This window comes from Acipenser ruthenus, chromosome 3 (assembly GCF_902713425.1).
Source record: "Acipenser ruthenus chromosome 3, fAciRut3.2 maternal haplotype, whole genome shotgun sequence".
NCBI classification, from domain to species: domain Eukaryota; kingdom Metazoa; phylum Chordata; class Actinopteri; order Acipenseriformes; family Acipenseridae; genus Acipenser; species Acipenser ruthenus.
In genome coordinates this window covers 87503160-87531080 of record NC_081191.1, presented here as the reverse complement: position 1 = coordinate 87531080, position 27921 = coordinate 87503160, and the positions used below count along the sequence as shown (strand labels likewise).

The window sequence follows — 27921 nt, the reverse complement described above, 5'->3', positions numbered from 1 at the left end:
CCCAGAATCTGTTACTCTGTCTGCCGTCCTCAATCCAGTGGTCTATTGGACTAGCTCCTGATTGAAAGGACTTTGAATTATTTTAAGAAACATGTTTCAAGGTTTTTTAGCCTTACTTACAAGAGTGAGGAAGTATGACTGCAGCACAGCATGTTGTCAGTTTATTTAACAGGGATCACATTGACACTGCCTCTGCTGTGAAAGCAGGATTCACACTGCATAACCATTATCCAAAAAAAAGAAAACAGGCCCTGTGTGCTCATAGGCGGTGAATATTGATTTTTGTATTTGGAGAATGAATTCATTGCACAGCAAGGTGGTGCTTGTTACACAGAGCTGGGCTGCCAGCTGTAACAAACAAGCTCTAAAATATACAGACTCCTACGACCTTCAGGAAGCTACATAAACCATCATCTACTCACTGTAAGCAGGCTAATTACAACATCAATACAGGGAGCCAACAAGGATAAGTCGGGCCTCATATGTCCTTTGTATCGCTTGTACTGTGCATTGTAAATCACATATCAGAAATCAATCACTGTTAATATCTAAATTCCAGTATGTTTTATTATCCTGTGTACAGCTGTCATCCGTGCATAGAACCTACAGCACAGTAGTTAATGAGTACAATCTTCATTTTTGTGATTCATAAGAAGATAATACATGGTGAGCTGGGTGTTGGGTGCCTGGTATTATAACAGAAATAATTTTGCACATTTTCAGCAGCTAGAACCCAACCTGCATGAGATGAGAAATGCTACATACACACTTGTAACAAGAAGCAACTTCCCTTTCCATGGACTTCAAAGAGGGCCACTAAGCTGGTATTGGAACCAGTTCTAATTGCAGGCTTAATGACAAAGGTGTTGAAGGGTTCTCCGGAGGTCAGGAACAGCAGGCAGGGCAGTGGACACAGATCCTGTGACACCGGCTTTCTAAAAATCAGCAGTACACAATACCTTTGTTGAACAGGTTACCATTAACACCATGTATGAAGGACAGTGCAGCTTCCTCTGCAAGGATCACCGGCCAGCTGGACTCCCTGTAGGGAGCATTTACACTGTTAAAATGAGGGATGTTTACTGGAGCTAAACTACCGGAATTAAAAATAAGTAAATAATTAAATAAGTTCTATCCGAAAAACCTAAAGACTAAGGGAACAGAAGGAAGGCTATATTTTGCGGATAGTTATTAATGGAGATTACAGTAAAAAGAGAATACTGTACAATGTAAAATGTTACTCATCCGAAACTGCTTGCCACAGCCATTGCCCTCAAGACCACAAACCAATTTTCTAGTCATGTTTTGCTTTTTGATAGTAACAAAAGATAAAAATATGTTCCAGTAAGCAGCGCAGTCATCTTTAAGAGAACAAGCCCTGCTTGGACCGTATTACAGACTGGGTTTTATAGAAAGCTGAGTAAAGGAGATGCCACAGACACGGTGTGGGGATTGTGGGTATCCGTGACCTGCTCTTGAATAATGGCCCTTTGTACAGCGTATTCCTGTAAAGAAGTGTAGTTACAGTGTAGTTTTAAGATGTTCTTTTCCTCTTAATTTCCTAAACTTTATTAATCATGTTTAAACATTTAAACTTTCACATCTTGGAAACATTTGTAACCAAACCACAAAAACCATCCGAAGCCCTCCGTCACTGTTTTATATACAACTGCAACATATGTATAAGACTGTGCAGGTAGGTATGTGTGCAGCATTTCATTATGAAATAAACTGTTCCACACTGTACACTAAGGCTAACACCCATATTTGGCCTGCATATTTGCTGAGAATATTTAAAAACTTTTAGAGAACTATTACACCCCTAGTGATTATACTGTAATCATTACTGCTTTGAGTTCACAGTCATTCCTAAAATGCTATTAATTATATGATTATAAATTCCACATATTTGTGTTTCTATCTTTAAAGTAATGATCGTTGAAATCACAATGGAGTTACTACATGGCTACTTCAGTACCAGTACAGTATGTGTGCCCAGTGACTGAAAGTTAAGCATGATAACCCTTAGTTAAAAGTAGAATAAATAGGGTGTACAAAATTAAATAATTCACCCACCTATATAGCATTCATGGTATTTGGTTTCCAATTTTTATTTTGTTTCCATTTCTCTTTACATCCTTAAAACTTGTTTTTAAAAAGTTTAAAAAGTTTGAGCTCAGCACGGTTCATAGGAATACGTTCTCTACTAAATACCATCATGTGATCCTTCTAGTTTTGTGTCATCAATGTGAGACTAAAGGTTTGAGAGTGAGACAAATGTGAAACTATCAGAAACTATGAGAGATCTTTAACCATCTGCACTTCTAGAGAGCTGCTCCGTGAGTCACCACGCCCTGCTATGTGTTCGTTTGCGACACTCAAGTGACATGCACAGCAGACAGCTCTTGTTTATTTATTTTTTTATTTATTTAGTATTCGGCAATTAATTTTACCCTGTTTTTCTCCCAATTTGGAATGTCCAATTGTATTTAGGCTCAGCTCACCACTACCACCCCTGTGCTGACTCAGGAGCGGCGAAGACGAACACACGCTGTCCTCCAAAGCGTGTGCTGTCAGCCAACCACTTCTTTTCACTTTGCAAGCCCGCCATGCAGCCAGCCCAGAGCTACAGCGTCGGAGAACAACGCTACTCTGGGCAGCTTACAGGCAAGCCCGCAGGCGCCCGGCCAGTCCACAGGGGTCGCTGGTGCGCGATGAGCCGAGGACACCCTGGCCGTCCTAAGCACCACCACCCCCCAACCTTCGGACGGCACTCAGCCAATCTTAACAGAACTAGAAACTTCTAATGTTGAACATCACTTGCTGTGTTCACATTAAAAGGTGTTATTCATCCTACACAGGATAGAGAAGAAAAAAATACTTGTTTAGCACAAGGTGTGTCCATATGACATGCATGTCCCCAGTGAATAACTGTAAGGGTGTCTGTGCCATGAAAGAACATCAGGAAAGTCACAGTGGCTAGAACAGAATATCATAAATTCGATCATGGTTGGCAAAAATCATGCCCTTTGATTGGATGTCCGCTATACATTCAAAAGTGACTGAGGATACCTTGAGTACACCCTCTCTAGACAAACCAAGCAACAACCAGCAGATAAAGCAAAGAACACTACAGGAACAGTATCCAAAAGCTGCCAACAGTAAAGTATAGAAGAATTGAAATGTCCAGGTCAAATATATATTCTAGTTTTCACAAAATACAGTAATAAAACTTTTAAACGTCAAAAAGCCAGTGGAAATTAAATCACACGGAGAGAGTAGAACAAGAGAACATCACTGGGAATTTTTCATATTTAAGAAATTACATAAAACAGATTCACTAATGCTACAGGACAGAACCCTGAGGGCTGTGCAATGCTTTCAGTAGAGGAGTGAGGCGATAGGAGTGAGGTGGGCAGGCACACAGTAAGGCCCCTGCACAACACTGACACTGACACACATACACACACACACACACAGATCACAGGAGGGTCCCTGCACAGCACTGTCACTGACACACACACACACACACAAAGCTCACAGGAGGGCCCCTGCACAGCACTGTCACTGAAACACAGCTACACAGACACACACTTAAATTAACAGACTCACACACACCCATAAAGCAAAATATACAGTAACACAAACACACACGCAGAGACCTACAAACACATACACATGTACAGCAACACAAACACTGACACATAGCAGTTACTAACTTACTAACACACAAACACGCACAGAGAACACACATATTGTACACAAAAAATTAAGACACTGACACACACACACACAGTAAACACAAAGACACACAAATAAACAAAGAGATAAAAAGTACAGTACAGTGGGCGACAGACAGACAAAGACAAACAGATACACACAAACACCGGCGCAAAGAAATTTTCACACTCACTGAAACAAAGACATCACACACACACACACACACACACACAACTCAGCTATACATTGAAACAAAAACATCACAGACAAACACACAAACATCAGATTTAAATCTCAGCAACACACACATAAATGCACAGCCAGACAGAGACAAACAGATTACACATGAACACTGACACTCAGAAGCTCCCGCAAACTAAGTGAAACACTGAAATAGACACCACATACACAAACACACACACAGCAACACACAAACTCTCTTAGCGGCACACGCAAATGGACAGAGTCAGGGACGCACACGGCTTGGCGAGAAGGCTGCCGACCCACACAAGAAGCCAGAGAGCGACCCCTACCCTCAGTCTCCTCACTGTGGGGCCTGCCTCTCTTTCGCGGTTTCTGCCTCCTCTTGATTTTCGCCTCCAGGAGATCTCTAATGTGCTGGTTCACTGGGGAACAAATGAAACGATGACCAAACAAACAAAAAGAAAACAAAATCTACTGTACCAAGGAAGCACAACAGATAAACAAACAACAAAGAGTGGCCCCCTGTTTTTAATCCCTCCATCGATCTTCTGTCTGACTTTAACCCATATAAAAGTTCACCACAATAAATTTGTCTGGTAATTCTGCAGTTTGCCCATGGTTATACTATGCATTTGCCATAGTTTGCCATGTTTTAATATGATTTACCATAACCTTCTGTGCTTTGCAGTGCTAACCTATGCTTTACCATGCTTTTACTATAGGAAACTTTTATTAGGGTTTTTTTCAGTACTTTGACCACATAAATCATTCAAATATTCATACTAGCATGAAGTCTGAGATGTATCATTTTAATGTTTAAAGCACATTTGTCACATGCCACTGTGGAAATCCATCTATTCCCCCTTTTAAAAACAGGGTTCCAGTGAAACTAAAACAAAATTAAACAAACTTCAAATCCAAGATGCAGCTTCCATTCAATCGCCAAGTACAGTACAGACCTGTCGTGAAGGTGCCTGTACAGCGGTCTGCATTGAACCTGTTTATTGGAGCAGGCAAGCAGTATCTACTGTATCACTTACAGTTTTGAATTTCACAAATACAGTACACTAATGCGAGAGTGTACACAGGTCTGCCTTCACTGAGCCTGAGGAAAATCCTGCATTCATGCAGAAACTGAAACAATTACTAACACTGTCTGAAGAGTCGGTGAATTTGAAAAGTAGACAAATGCTTCAGATGATGCTTTCTTCAGTGCACTGCTGTCTAAATATTGTGCAAAGATTGCTGGTCTGCAGGCTCATGGCTGACTGTGTGTGTGTGTGTATTTAGCTGTGTGTGTCTGTACATGTGCGTCTGCACATGGGTGTATGTGTGCGTGTGTCTATCGCAGTATCGCAGCTCCACCTTCCTCCCACAGCTCAACCACAGTAAACAAGGGAGACAGGCAGAAACACCAGTGCAGCCAACAAGCAAATCAATTCAGAAAGTTCACCGAGCCTCAGACTCGTCAGACTCTGAGAATCCAGCGCATCAATACCACCTCCTGTTACTACGTTCAGCTTCCTGTCACCCCACTATACCCACACAGGGCAAAGGTCAGCTCCACTGAAGAGAGGGGGAGGAGAGGGCAACAGAGAGCGAGCAAGAGAGAGAGAGAGAGAGAGAGAGAGAGAGAGAGAGAGAGATGGGGGAGGGGTGAAGACAAAATGTTTGAATACAAGAAAGAGAAGAGAGAGAGAGGAAAGTGTAAGAAAGAGAGAGGGAGACATGAATAGAAACTGTTTGAATACGAGACAGGAAAGAGGGGGAGAGACAGAGGAAGAGAGCATTTGAAAGGGAGGATAGTGAGAAAATCAGAAGAAAAAGAAAGGATAGAACAGAGGGATAACATAGAACTGATTTATCAAGGCTTTTCTTATTCCAAAATTCAATGTGCATCATTATTTTGTGAAATACGTAGGTTCATTTTAGGATTCAAGTGTGCTTTGAATAGTTTTTAAACATTAGTTAGTTAAGGTATAGTTTTGCTTTCATAAAAAAAATATCTGTCCGGCAGAGGGAGAGGGGGAGATGAGAAGAGGAAGGGAGAGAGGAGGGAGAACAGGAGACAGGTGACAGAAGGGAGAGCGAGAGAGAGACAGAGAGAGAGAGAGAGGGATTAGTTGGGAGGTGAGGGGATGCAGACAGACAGACAGAGAGAGAGATGGATGGGCTGAGATAGGGGGTCCATGTGGAAGTAGATGTAACTCAATGCAGTATTACTGTAGGCAGGGTTCAGATTATGACAGAACCTCGGTGCCTCTCCATCCAGTCACACAGTATCCAGACAGCTTCTGGACATACCCTGCCGCAGCTGTAATGACACAAGGCCTGATTGATCAAGTCAGTCCATTCATTTTAAAAAAGAAAACTTCTACTGAAGACTAGCCATTGCAGTCTTTTCAAACCCATTAAAAGTCTTGAATGGGATTCAATCTGAAGAGCTGCCCATGGTAAATCAGTGTTGAGAGGGTGCGCTCCCTGCATGCTGGCATGTGCTTCTCTGTTTCTTTGAACTGCAATGAATCATACATCAGACACTCCCTGGCATTAACAAGGAAACAAAACAATTACTGCATTTTCACATCTCGTTAGAAAGCACAGGACTAAAAATCCCCACATAAACAAGTGGCGCTGGAATTTTACCGACTTCAGTGCAATTTAATCCCGTGTGAACAGTCAGATCATTTTCTCAGAGGTCCTCTGACCATTTGACAGGACATAGGGACCCTTCTGTAAAATTTTAAACTTAGATGTCCTGTGTCTTTTTACTCCTGTGCGAATCGACCATGTCAGTGTTATGTTAGAATTTATATAGCATTTCCAGGGTATTCGCCTCAAAGCAATACCAGCCTTCGCAATAAACTATAATATAATATTAAAATTGATACGATCTGTACTGAGATTCTACAGTTCAGTAAAACACTACGATTGGGCAGAACCAAATTGGGGACGGGGAAAATACAAAACATAATTGGCGACTCTTAAAAAATGAATGCTTTTAACGGTGCATTTTAAGATATGTATGGAAATACATATCACTCACTAATAATAATAATAATAATAATATCTTTATTTTTATATAGCACCTTTCATAGTGGACCACCATCACAAAGCGCTGTGGTTATTCTAGCCTTTGGAAAAGAAGGCAGAATTAAATTAGTTATTTTCACCGGTTCATTGTTTACAAATCATGCACAAAAGCACCTGCTCTGACCACAACATTGCATTTCATTTTGAATTTACTGAATTCCTTGATGAAAACTAATCCATGTCTGGGAGGTTACTAGACGTCCTCTGCTTTTAACCAGCTCTGAGGACACCTGGTTTTTAGTCCCATGCGAATCACGCTTAAAGAAATTCCTGCAGCATGCCGACCTCTCGTCTGGTGTGAGTTAATTGGCAGCTCATACTTATCAATTCATGTGCTCAGCAAACACAGTGTTCTCGAGCCTCAGAAACCTGCCTTTTTTACTTAACAAGGGGCTTCAGCAGCTAGTGTAGCATAGGAAATAGAAAGTAAGAACTGCTCCAGTCAGTCTGATTTACACAAAAAAAAAAAAAAAACACACAGCCCACAATTTTCTTTATTACATTTTAACTCATAATAGTCAATGGTCTAATGGGTTCTTGCTGTGGCTCTGTGTCACATTGAGTGGTTCCCACTCCAGTGCAATACCCACACATGTACACACTGGAACACCATTCATGCCTGTCTTTTCAGAGTGTGAGAGTATTCCTGCTCTACCCATTGTAGTACCCCAAACCCACTCCCCCCACCAACCCAGTGTATCCCTGCAGTCAGGAACTTGGGCCCTTTGGCTGGGGACCTGTTCCAGAATGCAGCAGGAACACACAGTGTGAGGGAAAGCAAAGAGCAAACGGCAACCAGACCCAGACTGAGGTGAGGCAGGAGACAAGATAGATAGAAAGTCACAGAAAAAAAGGGGATAAAGGAAAGAGACATTAAAAAAAGGAAGAAAGAAATACACTTAATAAATTAATTCTGAATGACACTCCTTTTAGTCTCAATGTTGATCAGAAGAGCCCCTTCCCCCACTGCCTACCCCTCCTTACCTTTAGTGTCGTTCAGGGGGTCCATGTGCCGATAGATGTAGCCCTCCAGGTAGGAGTGAAACTTTGGCGTGGGTGGAAAGAAGGCCAGACAGATGGCCATGAGCTCCCAGCCGCGCGACAGGCTGTCGTAACGGAAGTTCTCTGTGGTCTGGCGGCACAGCTGGATGTACAGCTCGTCCCTGAGCCCCTGCACGCTCCAGCCCTTGATGGCGATCTCTAGAGCCACGTTCAGCTGGTCCGTCTTCGCCCGCCGGTCTCCCATGTACATCTGGATGAGCTTGAAGATCTCCACAGCCTCCTTCTTGACACCCCGGTCGGAGGTCATGATCATGGGCTTCTTGATGGGTTCACTGCTCCAGGCCAGCATGTTGGCGATGGAGACCTTGCGGCGGAACAGCCCCTGCGTGTGCTTGTTGAAGTGCTTGGATGCCCAGTTCTCAATGTCTGTCTCCGAGGAGGGCTTGCGCAGCGTGAACTCCGGGAACACGCAGCTGGCGCTCGCATTCATGTTGCGGGCATTCCTGCTGGACTCGAACTGAGCGCAGGCACCCAGATCCTCTGACTGCGGAGAGAGAGAAAGATATTTCTCGCTGTCTTTTCTTGCCAGGACCCTCTCTAGAGTTCTATACTGGTTAAATAAATAAACTTTCAATTTTACAAAATCGAGGGGGGGGACCATGCTTTAACCCCTTTTTCTCTCAGGACAAAGTTCCAAGCCGTGCAGGTATGAAACAGGTTACAACACTTGTTAGCCAATGAGATTGCTCCCTCTATTCCTGCCATTTTATAATTGAGTGATAATGTACTAGCAAACAAAGTGGCAGGATGGCTAAACTTTCTGTCCATGCTACTACCTCTATTGAAATCAGGGAAAGAGGAGGGTTATTGCTCTTGTGGCATTACGATGTATTTTCACATGGAGAATAATAACACGAGTCAAAGAGTTCAGCAGGTGAGGCAATAGCACTTAAAATGCTGAGTTAATTCATGAAGCAATTACATTCCACCCTGGGGCCAATATTGGGCTAACAAAGGGCGAGATATTTATGTTCTTCCAGTATATTCTCACTTTAAGAAGAAAGCAGCTCCAGTATGACTCCTGATGCTGCCTGCTCATTTTTTCTTCCCATTAAACATGCACACGCATACACACCCACACACAGTGCAATTGAACACAAGCACCATGCGGATATCCTAGCTCTAATGAGACAAGACAATGAGTCTGTCAATAGCACACATATAAAACCTGTTACAAGAGGTCTGAGTGAATACGACTCTGTGTTTAGAATAATTTAGCAGTGAGCCATCAAAGAGTTCTTCTCTAATTTCTGTTATTCGGTTGCAGGGAGAGTCCTTGCTAAATATACAAGGACTAAAAAGCCACCCTTCTCTCACTATGGAGTTCATCTTCAGAGCATCTCGTCTCTGAGTCATTCCATTTAGTTTTGAGAGGGATCTGAAACAATTTTCTCTGTGCCACCACTTTTTCCCCACTCTGTTTTATTTTATTTTTATTTTTAAGGAAGCATGTTTATTACAGGCATATTCTGATGTATTTGTTGATAATAATTTGTTTGATTGTAAAATTATTTCTTTTTCTAGGGCTTGAAAATCGCACTAGCCCTTCGTTTTAGAACGTCTCGTCAGGTATCTTGAAATGGCCAAATATGTGAACAGTCCCACTCTGAACTGACCACACTTCTCGGCACATCATGAATAAGTCACACCTGTACTTTTACTAATAGGAGTTGTCCATGCAGCTAATTATTTAACATCAAAGGACCCCTGGCACTCCCAGGGTTTGACATTAACACTTTAACAAGATTTCTGAACTACCTTCAATGAAGTACATTATTTAATATGATGTTAAATAAACTTTCTTTTTATTATTAATGAGTCATATAACAGACGCTTTTATCCAAAGCGACTTACAGAGACTAAGGGGTGAACTAGGGATCACAACTGCTGCTGCAGAGTCACTTATAACACTATGTAACACAATTTTTGTTCCTGGGTAGTAAGTGTTATTTCATAATTGCTTATGCCTCAAAAGTATAGAAAATGGCTATTATTCCCCACAAACTTTGCTTTTGTGACCAGGACAGTGATATTTTGAAATTTACCTATTTCCAATGAGAAAACGGGTGAATTTGTGTCTTTTCATTCACATAAAGTCAGAAAAAAACAACATATGAATCCAAATTAACATGTATTTATACTAAAGTAATACAAAAATGACTACAAAAGATTTAGAAGTGAGTAGTTTTTCGAGATTTACGATTATACTGTAAATCACTTTCACGAATCAGCCCCCAAATGTAGTCTCCCATCATGTTCTCGTTATACTGTCTTTGGTAGCGACATTCAAAGTCCAGTATATCCTGGTGGAAGCGCTTGCCTTGCTCCTCCGAGTACGCTCCCATGTTCTCCTTGAATTTATCAAGATGAGCATCAAGGATATGGACTTTGAGGGACATCCTATAGCCCATTGTGCCGTAGTTCTTCACCAGAGTCTCAACCAGCTCCACATAGTTTTCGGCCTTGTGATTGCCCAGGAAGCCCCGAACCACAGCGACAAAGCTGTTCCAAGCCGCTTTCTCCTTACTAGTGAGCTTCTTGGGGAATTCATTGCACTCCAGGATCTTCTTTATCTGTGGTCCGACGAAGACACCGGCTTTGACCTTTGCCTCAGACAGCTTAGGGAAGAAGTCTTGAAGGTACTTGAAGGCTGCCGACTCCTTATCTAGAGCTCTGACAAATTGTTTCATAAGGCCCAATTTGATGTGCAGTGGTGGCATCACCACCTTCCGGGGGTCCACCAGTGGCTCCCACTTGACGTTGTTCCTCCCCACAGAGAACTCGGTCCACTGTGGCCAGTCCCGCCTGTGGTAGTGCGACTTGGTGTCCCTGCTGTCCCAAAGGCAAAGATAGCAGGGAAACTTGGTAAAACCGCCTTGGAGACCCATCAGGAATGCCACCATTGCAGCCTCTTGATGCCATCTCAGAAAAATGCAGATATGTATCCACTTAGGCAGCTGGAACTAAGGCCCCTGTATTTATACTACTATTTATATTACTGGAAAGTTCTAGAAAGTTCTAGAAGTTACTCCAAGTTTACTCAGCACTGAATCTATCTGGAATGTTCTGGAAAATAGGTAAATTTCAAAATATCACTGTCCTGGTCACAAAAGCAAAGTTTGTGGGGAATAATAGCCATTTTCTATACTTTTGAGGCATAAGCAATTAGGAAATAACACTTACTACCCAGGAACCAAAAAAAAAAAAAATTTGTTACACGGTGACTGAGCTGGGATTGAACAAGCAACCTTCTGGTAACAAGCCCCTTTCTTTAACCACCTTTGGACCACCAATCCTCCTTATAGCCACATGAACAACTCCTATTAGTAAACCTACAGACCTACTGGTGAGACTTATTCAAGCTGTGATGAGAAGTCAGATCAGTTCAGATTTAGCAGTACATTTTAATAACATACTTCATTGAGGGGAGTTTAAAAACCAGAACTGCGTGCAGAAGGGCTATCGTGAGTGTCTAACTATGTATTTTTTTATATTGTTATCCACTAAGCTCCAGAGCAAGACTGTTGCACCAGTCCATAAAGGTTTGCGTCGTAGCCTGCCGAGAATGAGAACTCTCCAGCTCCCCAGCACGCACTGTACCTTACTGGGTTGTACCAGTTACCCTGCCTGGTGCTGTACTGCTGGAGATACCTGTAGTGTTCCAGTTCACTGCTTCAGCTGTGCAGAGACAGAACCTGCTCAAGAAAGCATCTACTTTACCAAGGAAAAGAAATCAGAGTCAGGGCGAGACTCCGGAGACTGTGTGCTGTGATTGCAGCCGTGGCCCAGTTCCCTTGTTCAGAGACCTGCGGTGAATTCGTTTCTTTCCCATTCAGCATTAGCAACACACAAAGCCGTGCAGGAGGGGAAGAAATTACCTGGATTTCTAAGAGAACTTAAAAGGTTCTTGTAGATTAGAGCAGCCTTGTCATGCACAAATTGATCTTGTGATGGTCCCAACCCTTATAAAAGTTTTGCACTGTAATTTCCCATGGAAGCCAGATTTCATAATAATCCAGTATGTACTGTTTTTTATGCCATAAATGTGTCTCCTGCACGGTAGACTACCTGAGAATCATTCTAAAGGTATGGATAAAGGCATTAATTTTGTATTGTGTTCTTTTAATTATAACATGATTTATAATAAGTTAATATGTACTAATATTATAACACATTATAACTATTGTATTGTACATCACTAAGGCCTCGTACACACACACTGCGGTTGGCGTGACAACCGTATTAACAAACTGCACTCGCTGTGGTTGTTTGTCGTACACACGCCTTTCATTACTGAACTGAGTGCACTCCCTGTTTAAACAAACCACTGAACTCGGACCAGCATTACCCAACATTCGTTAGGTTTGTGTGGCGGCAACATGGAGGCTGTGTTTTTGTTTATGCTTTTGGAAGAAAGTATTGTACGTAATCGATCGAGAGCTCATCAAGCACAGCTATGCTCTTTTCTGAAAAGCCAGCTGAGACGCCATTTAGCTTTTCCGCTCTGTTAAATACAGTGATGACGATCTGCAGTACCATGATGATAGATCGAAACATTTGGGCGATCTTCTGACCAGAAGGCTGCTGAGAAGGACTTGAGTGGTCTCCAAATGTCTGGATTAAAAATGTCTAAGGAGTCGTATATGCGTCTTTGTGATTTACTGAGACATTTCCTGGAGTGCCAAAACACAGATGAGACGTTAGGTATCGGTGGAAAAACGAGTTGTGGTCGCACTGCAGCGTTTGGGTATACGAATTGTCCCATATTGTTTTATTTAAGTTGCAAAACCAAAAATACATTTTTCGCATTTTTTTTTCTTACAACAAAATATTATACAACTGTACTTTGATTAAATAAAAAAGTATATTATATGTATGCCCTGCTTACCATTGTTATGAATTTACTATTCATCAATATTACAAAATCAACTTGGCTCATCAGGCACCTATATTTTTTTTTAGCCATATCACACGGAAATGTCTGATACAAATGATGACATCATTACTTGTGCAGAAATCCATGAGCACCTATAGCGGTTGTTTTAGTACAGTTTTAATGAATTAATAACAGAACTCGCTACTTATTCCGAACAGGATTAACAAGTACAGTTGTCGCTACCTTTTACAACCGAACTGTGTGTGTACTTATTAAGAGCAAAAGGTGAAGGTCGCAACCACATTTAGGCTGTGTGTGTGTAGGAGGTTTAAGTATCGCACATTAAAACCAAGATCACCAACACAGAAAGGAATGCAATGTAGAAGGGACACCTGCATGCTCACTGCAGTGCTGGGTGGGTCAGGCTGTGTGGACTTACCTGGGAGGGGTGCAGGAATGGCTCCGGAGAGGCCAGGTTGGTCTGCACAGAGACGCTCTTCTCCAGCAGGACCTGTGGGAAGCCCAGCCTTTCAAAGGTGCTCCTTTTCCAGTGCCGGCCATCCTGCTGCGCCAGCGCCTCGTCCTCACTGAAAGCTCTGACCACTGGGCCGGGCAGGGGGTGGGGCACGGCACCATCGCTCTCGTACCCGTCCTTGGCCCCGACGCCCTGCTGCAGCTGGCTCTGCAGGGCCCCCTGCTGCTGGGCCGCGTCCCAGCTACTGCGCTGCCGTAGCTGGTGCATCTGCTGGGCTTCCCAGGCCAGCCTGCCCTGGGTCAGGTAGGATTCGGGGTAACCAGACCTTGGTGACTCTGCGGCCGACACCCCTCCCCCCTGCTGCTGCTGCTGTTGCCTGTCCATGGTGCCTTCCCCTGCAGGCTCACACTCCCCCACGCTCTCCCCGCAGTGAGCCAGCACCTCCTGGGGCAGAGAGGGCTTGCGGCTCTTGCGCTTGCGGCTGCCCGGAGAGAAGCCCCCTGTGGATGAGAGGGTGTCCTGTTGGCTGGACCAGGACATGGAGTCATCGTAGAGCAGGTGTCGCAGCTCACAGGGGTCCCCCGGGTTGCTGTTGTTGCGGTCAGTCGTGCGGGGGTCCCTGATGAGGGACTGGCTGTGCTGCAGGGTGTAGGAGGTCCCGTAGCCGGCGATGGTGTTGGACGGCTGGTAGCGGTGCAGCCGGTCAGCTGTTTTGAAGCGCGGGCTGGAGCCGGACTGCTCCACATAGACCAGCTGCTTGACGTACTCCTTGCCGGCTGGGCTGTACTCCAGGCTCAGGGACTTCTCTGGGCACTTCTGCTTGGTGAGCACCAGCTGTTGGTAGGGGGAGTGGGAGCCCTGCTTCGGGGAGTGAAAGAGGGGCAGCTGGGGCTTACGGCCAGGGGATTTTTGCGGCGGAGAGCAGGCCTTGCCGTAGTGGGACGCCTCGCAGTGCATGTCTGTGGGGGGCTCCTCGTAGATGGGGGGCTGGTATTCGGAGGGGGGCTCTTCGTAGAGCGGGGGCTCATAGCCGTAGCGGGGGGAGGGAGGCTGGGAGTCGCCTGAGGCCAGGCGGTGCTGGAAGGGGTCCCCTCGACCTATCATAGGGGCGCCCCCGAGCTCGACCCGCTTCAGGAAAGGGGACTGACGGCGCTCAGGGTAGAAGACAGAGCAGTTGTCCGGCTCAGGAGGTGTGGGCTGGTTTCCAGAGGAGCGCCGAGACCGCGTGCCGCCCCCTCCTCCCACAGGACCCTCGTAGCCGTTGCCCTGGTGAGCCAGGAAGCTGGGTTCACGGTCCGTCACCTTAATTAACATTCGCTCTTTGGTGCCTGTGTTCCAGCGGAAAGGAGAAGTCCTGTTGGAGAGGAGGTGACATGAAAAACACATTTGGTAAAAAACATAACGAAACATAACTAAGCTACTCAAACCCACCCTTCCACACTGCAACCCAGCACTCTAACCACTGAGCTCCTCAAACCCACTGCCTTCCAGATAGCAGCCCAGCACTCCAACCTCTGATCTCCTCAAACCCACTGCCTTACATATAGCAGCCCAGCACCTTATACAGGTGCACTCCACTTAACAGATCCTGTTAGAACAGAATTCTGTTTACAACGTATTGAGGAGGCATGTCCCTGCCAAACATGAGTTTTAATGGGGAATTACTCTGGTTAAAACTGACTCTCTTACAACGTATATACCGTTTAATATGTACAGTTGTCCTGTTCCACAGGCAGGTCGTTTGTGTTTAATACATACAGTACCGTTTAATACGTACAGTTTTCCTGCTCCACAGTGGATATTTTGAGCAAATAACGTACATCCGGACCAGTAAATGACTGTCACGGTGGCATTTGTGACGTCAGGCAGGAAAACAGTTGCTGTTTACTTTTATTCTTCTATGTTTTTGTTGGCACAGTCGTTGTACAGTTTCAAACATATAACGTATACAATTTTAATTACATTTAGCAAAAATATAAATTTGTAAAATGGTCCTACTTATTACATTGTACATCCCACAGGGGGGTGTTTTGTATAAATAATAAACTCCCATTCTTTGGCAGTTAAGCTTTCTTATATTGTTGATATTTACCGGTATTTATGTATTTATTTGACAGGGACAACAAACATTTTTTAACATTTATGACATGTCTACAGAAACTAAATATTTAAGGTACTTATGTCCGCAGTTACATACAGCATTTCGAATTGTGTTTACAACGTACTTTACTGATTTCCATTGTCCCTTGGAGTCTGTTATAACTGGAGTACACCTGTATACAGTACTGCAGCCCCGCACTCTAACCACAATGGGGACATTCAAGGGGAGGCTGTAGGATTGGATTAAACAATGCAATAGGAGTCTTATCACCATCCCTGTATCTGTTGGTTACTAAATACTGAGCACTATTGAGCAATGCAGAGCATAAGCATGTAACATTGCAATGTTAGCTTTGCTTTCCCGGACAGCACAATCACAATGACTGTTATTTGTGTAAAATGTGTAAATGTGACAGCCTTACACGTGTCTAGAATGTATAGGGAAGTGTGACTGTTTATTTTATTTACACAAGATGGGTTAAATAGTTAGCAGTTTCATGCAAGAGAAAAGAAAGCTGATGCTGGTTTGGAAAGAAAGTATAAGACAGTGCTGTGGGGAGTCTACTTGTGCTCCAGTCCCACCTCTCCAACCCAGCCTCCACGCTGGCAAACAGACTCCTGCAGTGTCCTTCAGACCAGAACAAGAGTATACGAGAGAGAGAGAGAGGAGAGAGAGAGAGAGAGAGAGAGAGAGAGAGAGAGAGAGAGAGAGAGAGAGAATCAGAGCACTGCCCCCAGCTACTGGTAATCTGCTGGGTTTGTATTCTATCAGAGTATTCCAGACCCAGATTTTCTGTCAACTGGAAATTCACAACAAAATGAACACTTTCTTTTTTTTTCATGCAACATTATAAATAAATTACTTGGCTGACAGATTTCAATCAATTGCACTCTCTCTTTCTTTTTCTCTCTTGCTGGCACAGGATCGATTTGTGAGCAACAGCATGACCCCCTTATTAACCAAGGCAGAAAAAACCTCCCCGGTCAAGACAGCTTAACCTTGAATCAGGAATACTGCATTTCAAAGTCTTCAGAGCCAACACACTAGTTTGGTTTGTTATCTAAGATTGTGAACCCATCACTGCTGTGCGTTTTGGTTGCAATGCTCCGACTGCTGCTGTCTGCTCCGTCAGCACTGAATTGTACAGTGAGGAAAGGGCCAGGCACACTGTGATGTCACTCCAGAGAATTAGGAATAGGACTGTCACTGTCACGTTCACTTTGTCAGAGCTCATCATTTTCTCAGAGCATGGAGTTGTAAAACTGTAACCACTGAGCTACTCAAACTACTGCCTTCACAACTGCAACCCAGTGCTTTCTCTGACCCCCGAGCTACTCAAACCTGCTGCCTACCACACTGCAGACCAGCACTCTAACCCATTATCTTCCACACTGCAGCCCAGCACTGACCACTGAGCTACCCACACCCACACCCACTACAGTACCTTTCACACATCCCTGTCTCTACCCAGAGCTATGCAGTAGTACACACCTCTTCCTTTCACTGCAGCGCTGCACTGATCTCCCTGGTCCCTTGTGAGGTTTCCTGACACTGAGAAGTGCTGTCGGGCTCCTCCTGCAAAGCAATCTCTTTTTACAGACAGGCAACCCCAGGGCTGGCCCCTCAGAGACTGCCAGAGCACTGCAGCACAGAGCATGGAAACGAGTCAAGAGTGAGAGAAACCAGAGAGGATACAGTACTCTTTAGGATAACATGCTGAGGTTGTCAGAAGAGAACTGCTAGACTGTGTGAAACTGCAGGAAACAGCTGCTACGCACGCCATTGTAGGGATGTTGCGTTCTGTTTTATTTCCTAAACGTTTACATTTTAACATATTCAGATTCTTTGTAACCAATTAAAAGCTACTGTGAGAAACTCTCCATTAAAGTGGACGAGACTACATGCGCACAGTGTAATGGATCTCCTCCTAGCGCCTGATAAGTTAATAATTGTGACAACAGCATAAGACATGTACTTGCCTCTTGACTACAGAGCTTGATCTTAAGTTGAATGGTAAATTGTTCAACTTTGAACCCTATGGTTTGCACTTCACGTCCTGCCCGTGCCTTTCTATTCAAATGAATGTGCTGAGATGCCAATTCATTACAACAGTATGTGTATTTGGAAAATATTTTGAATAAGTAATGCATAAATAACTTTACACTGCAAAAGTCCTACTGTATAAACGCCTAAGCTAACCTCTACTGTATATTTGATATTCACAGTTCTGCTAGTTTTAGGAATCACTGTAAATGTTTAAAACACTTGGAAAACATTGAAACGTTTAAACTATTGCCAGCAACCCCATGGCTAGGGCAGAGACAGGGCAGCTCAAACTCACACGTCCAGTATCACTTAGGTGTTAAAACCACACACCGCCTACTTGGAATGTATCCGGCTCAACAGGTTCTTTAAAAAGTACAAGACACTTAGCCTATTGTATGTTTTTGTCCTACAGTATAGGCGTTTCAGATTGCATTTGGCTATCTTCTGGTAAACTCTTGATTTAATACAAATTCGGTAGGTTTGGTGGGCTAGTGGTTAAAGAAAAGGGCCTGATGTCAGAAAGTTCCCAGTTCAGCCACCGACTCACTGCGTGTGACCCCGAGCAAGTCACTTAACCTCCTTATGCTCCGTCCTTCAGATGAGGTCCTATTGTAAGTGACTCTGCAGCAGCAGTTGTTGATGCATAGTTCACCCCCAAGTCTCTGTAAGTCGCTTTGGATAAACGACTAATTAAAAATAATAATAATAATAATAATAATAATAATAATAATAATAATAATAATAATAATAATAATATTTAATCTGCCAGGTATGTGTGAGCACTAGTTTTTCACATATCTCTAAGTATATTAAACTCATCTCAGATTCATCTCATCACTATTAGGGGTACTTTTGCCAAGTTGTCAGTGTTCTCCCTAGACTCCCAGAACAGAAAAAGCAGAGATTTCCCCTTACAGTTCTCCAATAGCCTTGTACCGGCAGATCCTACAGTATATAAACCAGCCATACCTGATATGGGGCTATGAGTCCAGGTATAAGCCTGCTTGTGATTAATAATTTCCCCCCTAGTGAATTACAGCTTCACGCATTGATTTTGAAGCACCTTGACTGATCTCTATGATCTGAAGCCCCCCCGGCAGGTACACGCTTGAAAGGCTACCCAAAGATCCAGAGTCAATTCCTAAAAGCACTGCCAAGTAACCAGATCTAGATGTAGGGGAAAAACGTCTAGAAACACAGAGTCTGCAACAACAGAACAAGACAAGGCAGCAGAACAAGAGAACAACAGCACCAGCTACAGTACAATCAGTCAAAAAAAACTACTGTTCAATGTCGTATTGTAAAACACAGTCCCATATCCATTTCAGTTTGTTAAAAGCTGTTTATATATATATATATATATATATATATATATATATATATATATATATATATATATATATATATATATATATAAATCTAATTAGACCCTACAGTGTTTCTTTTTATTATTATAAATCACATATGAGAAATCAACCAATAAAAGTCAAGGATTTGTCAAAACTCCAGTACAACTTATCATCCAGTGTACAGCATACAACAGTTCAAAGTTTATGAAACAAGCAGCACTTTATGTTTAATAGTAAAATCTTAATTTAAAAAAAGTATTAAAGTGTGCAGAGTGTCTCTTATTATAACAAACCAGCTTCACTAAAACTGCACAATATGGCATAGCTTATAACAATACAGCATCGCTTATAACAATGCAAGACAGCCAGAACACAGCATATTAACATATAAACTAGTAGATGGCCACTCTGTACCGATCCCGCTAAACAATATCCGTCTGACCGTACACATTTGGATTGGCCATCCAATAGATAAAGCACATCCACGAAAGCCCATGTGGTTAATTTGGTGTCCTACCTGATTGCATCCACAGCCATGGATAACAGCGAAACTATTAAACCCATATTTCATACCAGCAGCGAGTCAAACAACCTGCCTCTATCTCAGTAGAGTGGAACAGACCCTGAAAACAGAGTATTTACACAAAAGGCTCTTTGGACACATGATTCATACCATGTCTGCCCACATCTCTGTTTAGTAAATAATGCAGCCTTTTCATCCTAAAAGGCGGAATTATTTTAATTTATGAATGAATGCAATTGGAAAATATTTCAAGGGGGCAACTTGCATTCACAGACATACTGTTTGTAGACTTGCCAAAATATTAAGAAATGTAAGCACATTTCTAGAAAATCCCCTAGTCTGTAATGTATGCAAATTGTGCGAGTCAAGTGACATGCCATGTGATCCATTTGACCTGTATAAGCTGTGTGAGAGTTGCGTGCAACTATTCAGTAACAATCACGAAAAAGCAGAAGGAGCTCTGTGACTTCACAAGGGGCATGGCAGACTGGCTGCATTGACCAACTTGTCCCTCATGACACTGTAAATATGAAGTCACTACCTCAAATGGTGTCTGAGATTTGACTCTCTAGTGAAGGCAGCTTTTACTGACACGATATTCACCATCGACCTTGACCTAGAGAATCACAGGATACAGCGGTGTACCAAGCATGAAGTCAATATCTCAAACATTACCAGAAAAACCCATTGACCTAAACAGGATATGAGACATTAGCAGATGAAGGGCTTACACAAGCATAGACAGGACTCGTAGGTCCGCCTGTGTTTTCTCCTCCTCTCGATGTACAGTAGTTAGCTACTGCGGTCACTGAGTCTCCTCCCACTAGCACTAGGCTGTTACAGTTGTTCTATAGCAATATAAAGCATCCCAACTCTCCTAACACAGAATATTATATTTATTATATAGATTTACCTTCGAAAAGTTGCGTTTACAGATATATTGGTATATTGGTAGGTTAGTTTGAGGGAGACAGTGCTGAGAAATCCTAAGGATCAAGAGTCCAGTCACTTATTCACCAGTCACAAACATTTTTACTAGACTAGTGAGTGAGTGGATTCAACCATATAAAGAATACATACTCTCCCTATCTCATTTAATGGTTGTCTTTAAATGATTGTCATTAAATGATCATTTGGATTGTTACACCCCTAAGTATTGTAGTAAAAACAGTAAAAAACCCATTCTTCTGGGAGATTTCTCGTGTTTCTGTTTAATTCGACAACTTGCATAAAATAAACCAATGCAGATCTATCATGTAAAAAATATCTTCAAATGAACGAAAATATACATTTACACATCAGACTGATCAAAGCAATTTAAATATCAACCCCTCCACCTCCCCCAACACACACATACACAGTGTCTACGCAACGAGTACCAATCCTAATGAGCTGCAATCTTTCTAGGAGATAACCCTTGAGAAAATAAAATAGGCAATTGCCTCAACGGAACATATGGCAGAGGTTAATGCAAGTCGATTTTCATTAGCAGCATCAACGTGCTGCAGCAAAGCGCATGTAAACCACAATACAGCTCACTGGAAAACGAACTACATTTACATAAACAAGACAAGCAAACACTCTTTCTCTCTTTTCCTGCAGAGGTTTAAATGACGTCCTTTCACATACAACTTTAACAACTACAGCTATGACCACAACTTTTGCATCACCCTATAGAATTAACAAATTTGGCTTCATAACGTGGAATGAAACCTGCTGAATAATGTCATGTTAACTTATTGAATTACATGCCACTTTGTAGTTTTCCATATACTGTACTATTATTATGGCTTCTGGTAGACTTTTGCGATAACATTTTGTAGTGTCTTTAATTACATGATCTGCATGAACTCCTCCTAATAGTTAAACCTACAGACTCAGGTGAGACATGCTTTGATGAGAAGTGTGAGCAGTTCAGATTCAGCAGCCTGATTGCTGGTACCTGGTTATATACCTAAATCTGAAACCCAGGACTGTGTGCAGCAAGGCTAGCATGAATTTCTAATCCTGCTCAGACTCCTGGCTCCGGATCATTTCAATAATATACCTAAACATGGAGAGTTCAGGACTGCGTGCAGCACGGCTAGTGTGAAGTTCTTACCCTGACACAGTAAACAGCATCCTCACACAGCAGTCTCCTGCATCCTTATTCTGGGTCTCTAGGAATTCAATTTGCCTGCCATAAAACTCAGATTACAGAGGATCATGGTTTATGATTCTTACCGAAAATGGCTATTTAAAATAATGGTCTGGTCTGGCAGAGGAGCTGGGGGGGCTGGGCGAGACCAACACAAAACCTCTTTTAATTCTGTTGTAGTTTAGGATGTCTGGAAGCTCTTCAGTGACAAATCTTTTAGACGAGATGAGGTGCTTGTAAAACGTACTGGTGAGACTGCACTGAGAATACAGTGGTAGTTCTGGTCACCACATTAGCAAAAGGACATTGTGTTGTTGGAGAGAGTCCAACTGAATGAGCTATGAAGACTGGATGACGTACTGATTTTATTTAGCCTATAACAAAAGAATAATCGGGGGGGGACTTGACTGAAGTCTTTAACAGGAGTTGATTAACCCGAACTTCAGGTGCAGCGCAGGAGCCAAGACCAGAGGACACACAGTTGGAAAAAAGTGGAGAAAGACTGAGGACAGAGGGCAGGAGACACTGCACCACACAGAGAGTAGCAAGGGGAATGTTATGTGTTGTGGAATTTAGAGCAAAACGTCAGAATTGTGATGTCATTTCCATGCAATACGGGCCACATAATAAAGAAATATCAGATGGTTGTATCGTAGCAGTGACTGCTATACTGTACATCATATTACATTTATTAGGTCAGCTAATCTTGTATTTTCGTCTGTATTAGGTTGAAAATGTTAATATTGGACCAGAGTGTTCCCAAGTCTTTCAGCTGCAGACTGTAAAAAAATGAGTTTTAGGTGCATTAAAAAAAAACACTGACTAATCACATCACATTCATCCAAAACTGCAAGTTGTTTGTGTGTACAGGAAGTATTGTGCCCTCCCTCTATCTCTATTTCTCTGTCTCTCAAAAAAAAAGGTTGTACAACGCTACGATTGCATAGTAGCCAGGAACTATGGATAAATGCACAGCATAACCATGAGGAAAGCATGGGGGGGAAACTGAACATTTACTAGGGTAAACTTTTATAAGGGAGGAGCCACCATCCTTTGAGTGTAGTACCTGAAATCTACCATCTGGTTTTCTTTGTTTATGAAAAATAAGCAGACACATTGAGCCCAATTCTAGCATTAGAGGACAGTGACACTATTAATTATTGATTGATTACTGGCATTAACATGACAATCACATTAATCTTAAATCAGGTTTTAATACCACTTAATTGCAACTTTCTACCTAGTTAGTAGTTACTTCTCTGAAACACATTCTTCTCTTTTTGCTTTCCTCTTTTTAATATAAAGCCATGCCTGCATTCTCTTCCACATTAGAGCTGGGATTGAACTAATGTACTTTTCAAATGCCCTGTTTACTTACACTTACAGTAACACACAGTAGGGATGCTAGTTCTTTAGAGTTCTCCAAACGTTTTCCAAAAAGCAGACAAAAAAAGAAATAGAGAGAGAAAGAACTACTACAGTAACTAAGGATAAAGTCACAATTATCATGGTCATTTTTAGCTAATAATCAATAATATACCAACCCTACTGTAGGCTTCACCATCTTGTATCAACTGCACTGCATGGCCACAATGTAAGAGCGTTACGAGCTGAGCGCATGACTCGACAGCGAGAGTTTGTTTGAGTGGCTCGGCCCTCTGCGCACTGACCAACCTGTCCAGCAGAAATCAACTGCCATTGAGCAAGCACATCTGTTCTATTTATTGTGACAAACAACAGTCGTGCTACAGATAAGCATTCTGGGCTATCAAGGATGTTATTGTTTTATTTTTTTTTAACCAATCAGTCAGTGTATGCCCTGGATGCTGCTCCACCTAAGAGACCAGTGAAACTAGGCAACAATAATTAACTGTGCCACAAGGTGACGACATTGTGGGCCCGACATGGGTGGTGCCTTATGCAGAAGGAAGGCAGGTTGACATTTCAACAGCTTGGGAACTGAACTGTTTTAAATTTCTGTACATTACTTAGTCATTACATAAGTCACGTGGGCATTAAAAGTTATTATAAACTTGAATGTAATTTTCCTGTTTTTTGGTAAGTGATCCCAATGATCCCTGGTTTACATTCCATGGGTGTTGCTAATTCATGTTGCTCCAGTTGGCACTTGTTTTGAAGTCTATAGAGATGAATCTACAGACATGTAGCATATTAAGGGGTTAATTTCATGTAATAGGGGATGAGGAACTGAAACCACAGCACATGTTTACCTTGGCTGTCTTTCTTTCTCTGTATTAAATCATACTACCTTGGGCTCCAGGGTAATTGCACTGTAGCTACTGTACATGGTGCAGGGTCTAAACTGAAACTGTGCTCCAGTACAGAGTGTAATAACAAGCACATCAAGTACCAGGTGCACAAATAGCTGTTTATACAAAGTGCTACTCTGTAACCAGAGAGAGAACACTAATTGAATATAAAGCAGGATCCAGCTAATCCCACCTGAGTTTAGAGAGGATAACATTCAGCCAGCCAGCATGCGGCTGGTTCATTGTGCTGGGAAATCACTGCATAATGTGCAATCACTGCACTCAAGCACCCAGCCTATCTACTGAACTGTATATGAAGCACCGTAGCAGGGTAGCGTTGTGGTCACGGCTGGTCAGTGACAGGAAAGCAGACCCAGAGAGAAAGCTGCAGTTTTAAGCATGAATGCACACTTTTATTAACAAACAGTACAAAACACAAAGAAACACAGGCACAATGGCCAAAATAAACGGTTCAAACAAACACAAATCAAAACTTCCCTCTTTGCTAACTCCCACTGTTCAGGCTGGGCATTCACCTTCAATGAACTCTCTTCTGCTGAACATAGGATTCAGCTCCCTTTTTTATACCATGGGGCTGGGATTGATGATAAATTATTCAATCAAGACCCAGCCACATTCCACACATGTATTTGGCAGGGATGGAATTAACATCATCCCTGCCAAACTTAAATAGAAAATACCCCCACACCCTATTTACACCGGCAGGGCTTCCGTCTGCCACAAGCACCAAAAGGGCTTTCAATTCGTCCTGGTTATTCATTTCCCCCAGATTAGCCCAGCTGCACAACTACATTCCTATTAGATACAGGGTCCTGCTAATCCAAGTTGTACTATTGGGGTACAACTCCTGGGGCACTAGAACGATCCCCTTATAAAAGTTTCCCATAGTACAAGCACAGCAGAGTATAATAAAGCACACTGAAAGCATGGTAAAGCATAGGCAAGCATTGTAAAGAATAGTGCGCTACAGTAAATCATATGAAAGAATATGGCAAACCATGGTAACCATGGGGAAAGCATGGTAAAATTGCAAAAATACTGTGGTAAACTTTTATAAGGGTCACGCTGGTTGACTAAACTAGGAAGCTAGTTACAGCCAGGTCAATGTGACAGGGGAATGGGACCAGAGAGACAGGGGGGGATAGAGCCAGAGAGACAGGGGGGATAGGGCCAGAGAGACAGAGGGGATAGGGTCAGAGAGACAGGGGCGATAGTGTCAGAGAGACAGGAGGGGATAGGGCCAGAGAGACAGAGGGGATAGGGTCAGAGAGACAGGGGCGATAGTGTCAGAGAGACAGGGGGGATAGGGCCAGAGAGACAGAGGGGATAGGTTCAGAGAGACAGGGGCGATAGTGTCAGAGAGACAGGGGGGGATAGGGCCAGAGAGACAGAGGGGATAGGGCCAGAGAGACAGAGGATAGGGCCAGCATGACAGAGGAAAGGGTCACAATGACAGAGGGATAGAGCAATTCCTGCCCTCAAACTCCCCAAAAGGGCCGACACGGCAGCCTTAGGACCCACACCTCTGCAACGGCGCTCTGAAGTAATGGCTTCGGGCAGCTAGCGCTGTCAGAGTTGCTACAAGCGATCCCTTCCTTTCAGAGCTTTTTAGAGGGGTCCAGTCACTGCAGGGTTATTTACTGTCACGGAGGGAGTCAGAAAAGGGTATTCTGCTTGTTGCTGCCCCAACATGGGTTACGTGCTGTGTATACTACATGTCCACACACCCCCCCCCCCCCTCTCTCTGCACATTAGCACTGCTCTTCTCAATCCACTTCAGTGCTCGGTGGACAGCAATGGAAAGATAATGCTATTACATTAATAACCTTACTGGAGATCAAGAGTGTGACACATGCAAAATGACTTTCTGACAGGTCTCCCCTTCTAGAAGCACAGAGCGACTGGAGAGAGAATGCTGGTTCAGGGATTAAACACACCTGCACTATACAGTAACTAGACTTGCTCCTTTTCAGCGTTTTTTTTCAGGGCCTTGCAAAACACTGCAATCAAACACTCACCTTTTAGAGTGAAGTATTTATTTGAGTCGACTTGGATTCTTTATTGAAACATCATGAAACCTGTTCCTTGTGAAATTGCTTGCAGGGGCTTTTCTACTCAATGTGATGATTTTCAGTTTTTTTTTTTGCTTCTGACTGGCAGCTAAACAAATGCATCCGGGGTGGGTATATCCAAGCTGAGGAAAATCACAGCAAATGAAACGGTTGTCAATCATACCTGACTCTTTCCTGTGGTTGACTTTGAATACCTCGGCCCCACTCAATCACGATATGTCTTCAGCTGGTCAGAAACGACTCATAAACTGAAAGTGGTGAAACCTCTTGGTTAATTAACTGGTTTCATGGTGTTCAAATGAAGAACCCCAGTCATATACTGCATTTTACTCTGGAAAGTGAGTGCTTTATTGTTGGTATTTTGTGAGCCCCTGAAAAATAAATACTGAAAAGGAGCAAGCCTAACTATGACACACATAAAGAACCAGACACTGTACATGGGAGTAATAATCCGCTGTCATTATTATTCATTGGCTTTGGCGAAAGTGCTAAGAATAATGCAGAGTGGCGCTGAACAGTATTCATCCAGTTATTCATTTCTGGAATCAGTACTATAACCTGTTCTCAAATCTCTACACCCTCCATCCCATCCTCAACAACTCTTTGAAGGGTTGTTTTTAGTGCTGGGGCATATGGAGTAAAATAAACCTGGTGGCACCACATCAAATTCCCTATTAAAAGAAGGGAGAGAAACACTCTTATGTGCAGTGGAATGTGTGTTACTTATTCCAATCGTCACTTCTCTGCATAATATTTCTTTGATAGTCAAATTCTGGAAAAAAATAAAAAAAATAAAAAATAAAATAAACAGGAAACTGGACCAAGTTGGCCAAACCCCAAGTTCAAAAGTTATAAAAAATAAATTACAATTACAATTTGCATGAAAAGTATGTTACTAGCAACAACTACATAATGTGTTATGAAATGAGAAAGCCTCATCCTGTTCCACTCCAGGTCCACTGTCACAGTTAAAATGAAATAACTACCACACTCTCTCCCTCCTCCTCAGCTAAGAACCTCGGAGTCACCCTGGACCCCTGCCTCTCGTATTCCAAGCACATCTCCACTCTGGCACCCACTTGCCGATTCTTCCTGAGCAACATACGAAGAATCCGACCCTTCCTCACCAACTACGCCACCCAGCTCCTTGTCCAGGCCCTGGTACTCTCCCTTCTAGACTACTGCAACTCCCTCCTGGCTGGCCTCCCTGCGTCCGCCACCCGTCCGCTCCAGCTCATCCAGAACTCCGCTGCTTGCCTGGTGTTCTCTCTACCTCACTTCTCCCACGCAACTCCACTGGCTCCCGATCACCGCTCGCATCCAGTTCAAGACTCTTGTACTCGCCTACAGATGTCTTGACCAGACTGCACCCAGCTACCTCCAGACCCTCATCTCTCCCTACACCCCCACTCGATCTCTCCGTTCCTCCTGCACTAGAAGACTGGCTCTACCTCCTCTACGCTCCCCTGCCTCCAGAGCCCGCTCCTTCTCCACCCTCGACCCGCAGTGGTGGAATGACCTTCCCACAGATGTCAGGACTGCCCAGTCCCTGACCACCTTCCGCCGCCTCCTCAAGACTCACCTCTTCAGACAGCACCTGTAGAACTCCTCTTTTCCCTCTGGACACTTTATCACTCTTCCTTAAATGCGCTTTACTTGTACTTATCTGCTCCCTATTTTACTGCATTTAATCCTGTACTTTACAGAGTACTGTACTGTATTCTGCCACAAGTGTTATTCAGTCTGTAGTATTTTGGATTTAATCGTATCCTGATGTAACTATCACTGACACTGTTATCTGCTCCAATATTGATACGTATTTTGTAATATATATTCTTGTACTTACTAGAACTGAAGTCATTGTATTTTATCTTGCACTTAATTGTATTACTACTTGTACTGTGATTCTTGAAATGTATTTTTTGTTTACAACTGTAAGTCACCCTGGATAAGGGCGTCTGCTAAGAAATAA

The 27921-nt window shown here is 43.0% G+C and overlaps 1 protein-coding gene across 2 annotated transcripts in view; it reads right to left on the bottom strand.

Moving 5' to 3' along the window:
* LOC117435568 (rho GTPase-activating protein 39-like) overlaps nucleotides 1–27921 on the bottom strand; it is a 121169-nt gene that overhangs the window by 30363 nt on the left and 62885 nt on the right. Inside the window, exons 3-5 of one of the 2 annotated variants that reach the window (XM_034058864.3) lie at nucleotides 13395–14784; nucleotides 8002–8563; nucleotides 4254–4346 (exon numbers count right to left, since the gene is read on the bottom strand). In XM_034058864.3, coding sequence (XP_033914755.3) covers nucleotides 4254–4346; nucleotides 8002–8563; nucleotides 13395–14784 — 2045 coding nt within the window. The remainder of the gene's footprint in view (nucleotides 1–4253; nucleotides 4347–8001; nucleotides 8564–13394; nucleotides 14785–27921) is intronic. The other variant, XM_034058865.3, reaches the window with a different exon arrangement.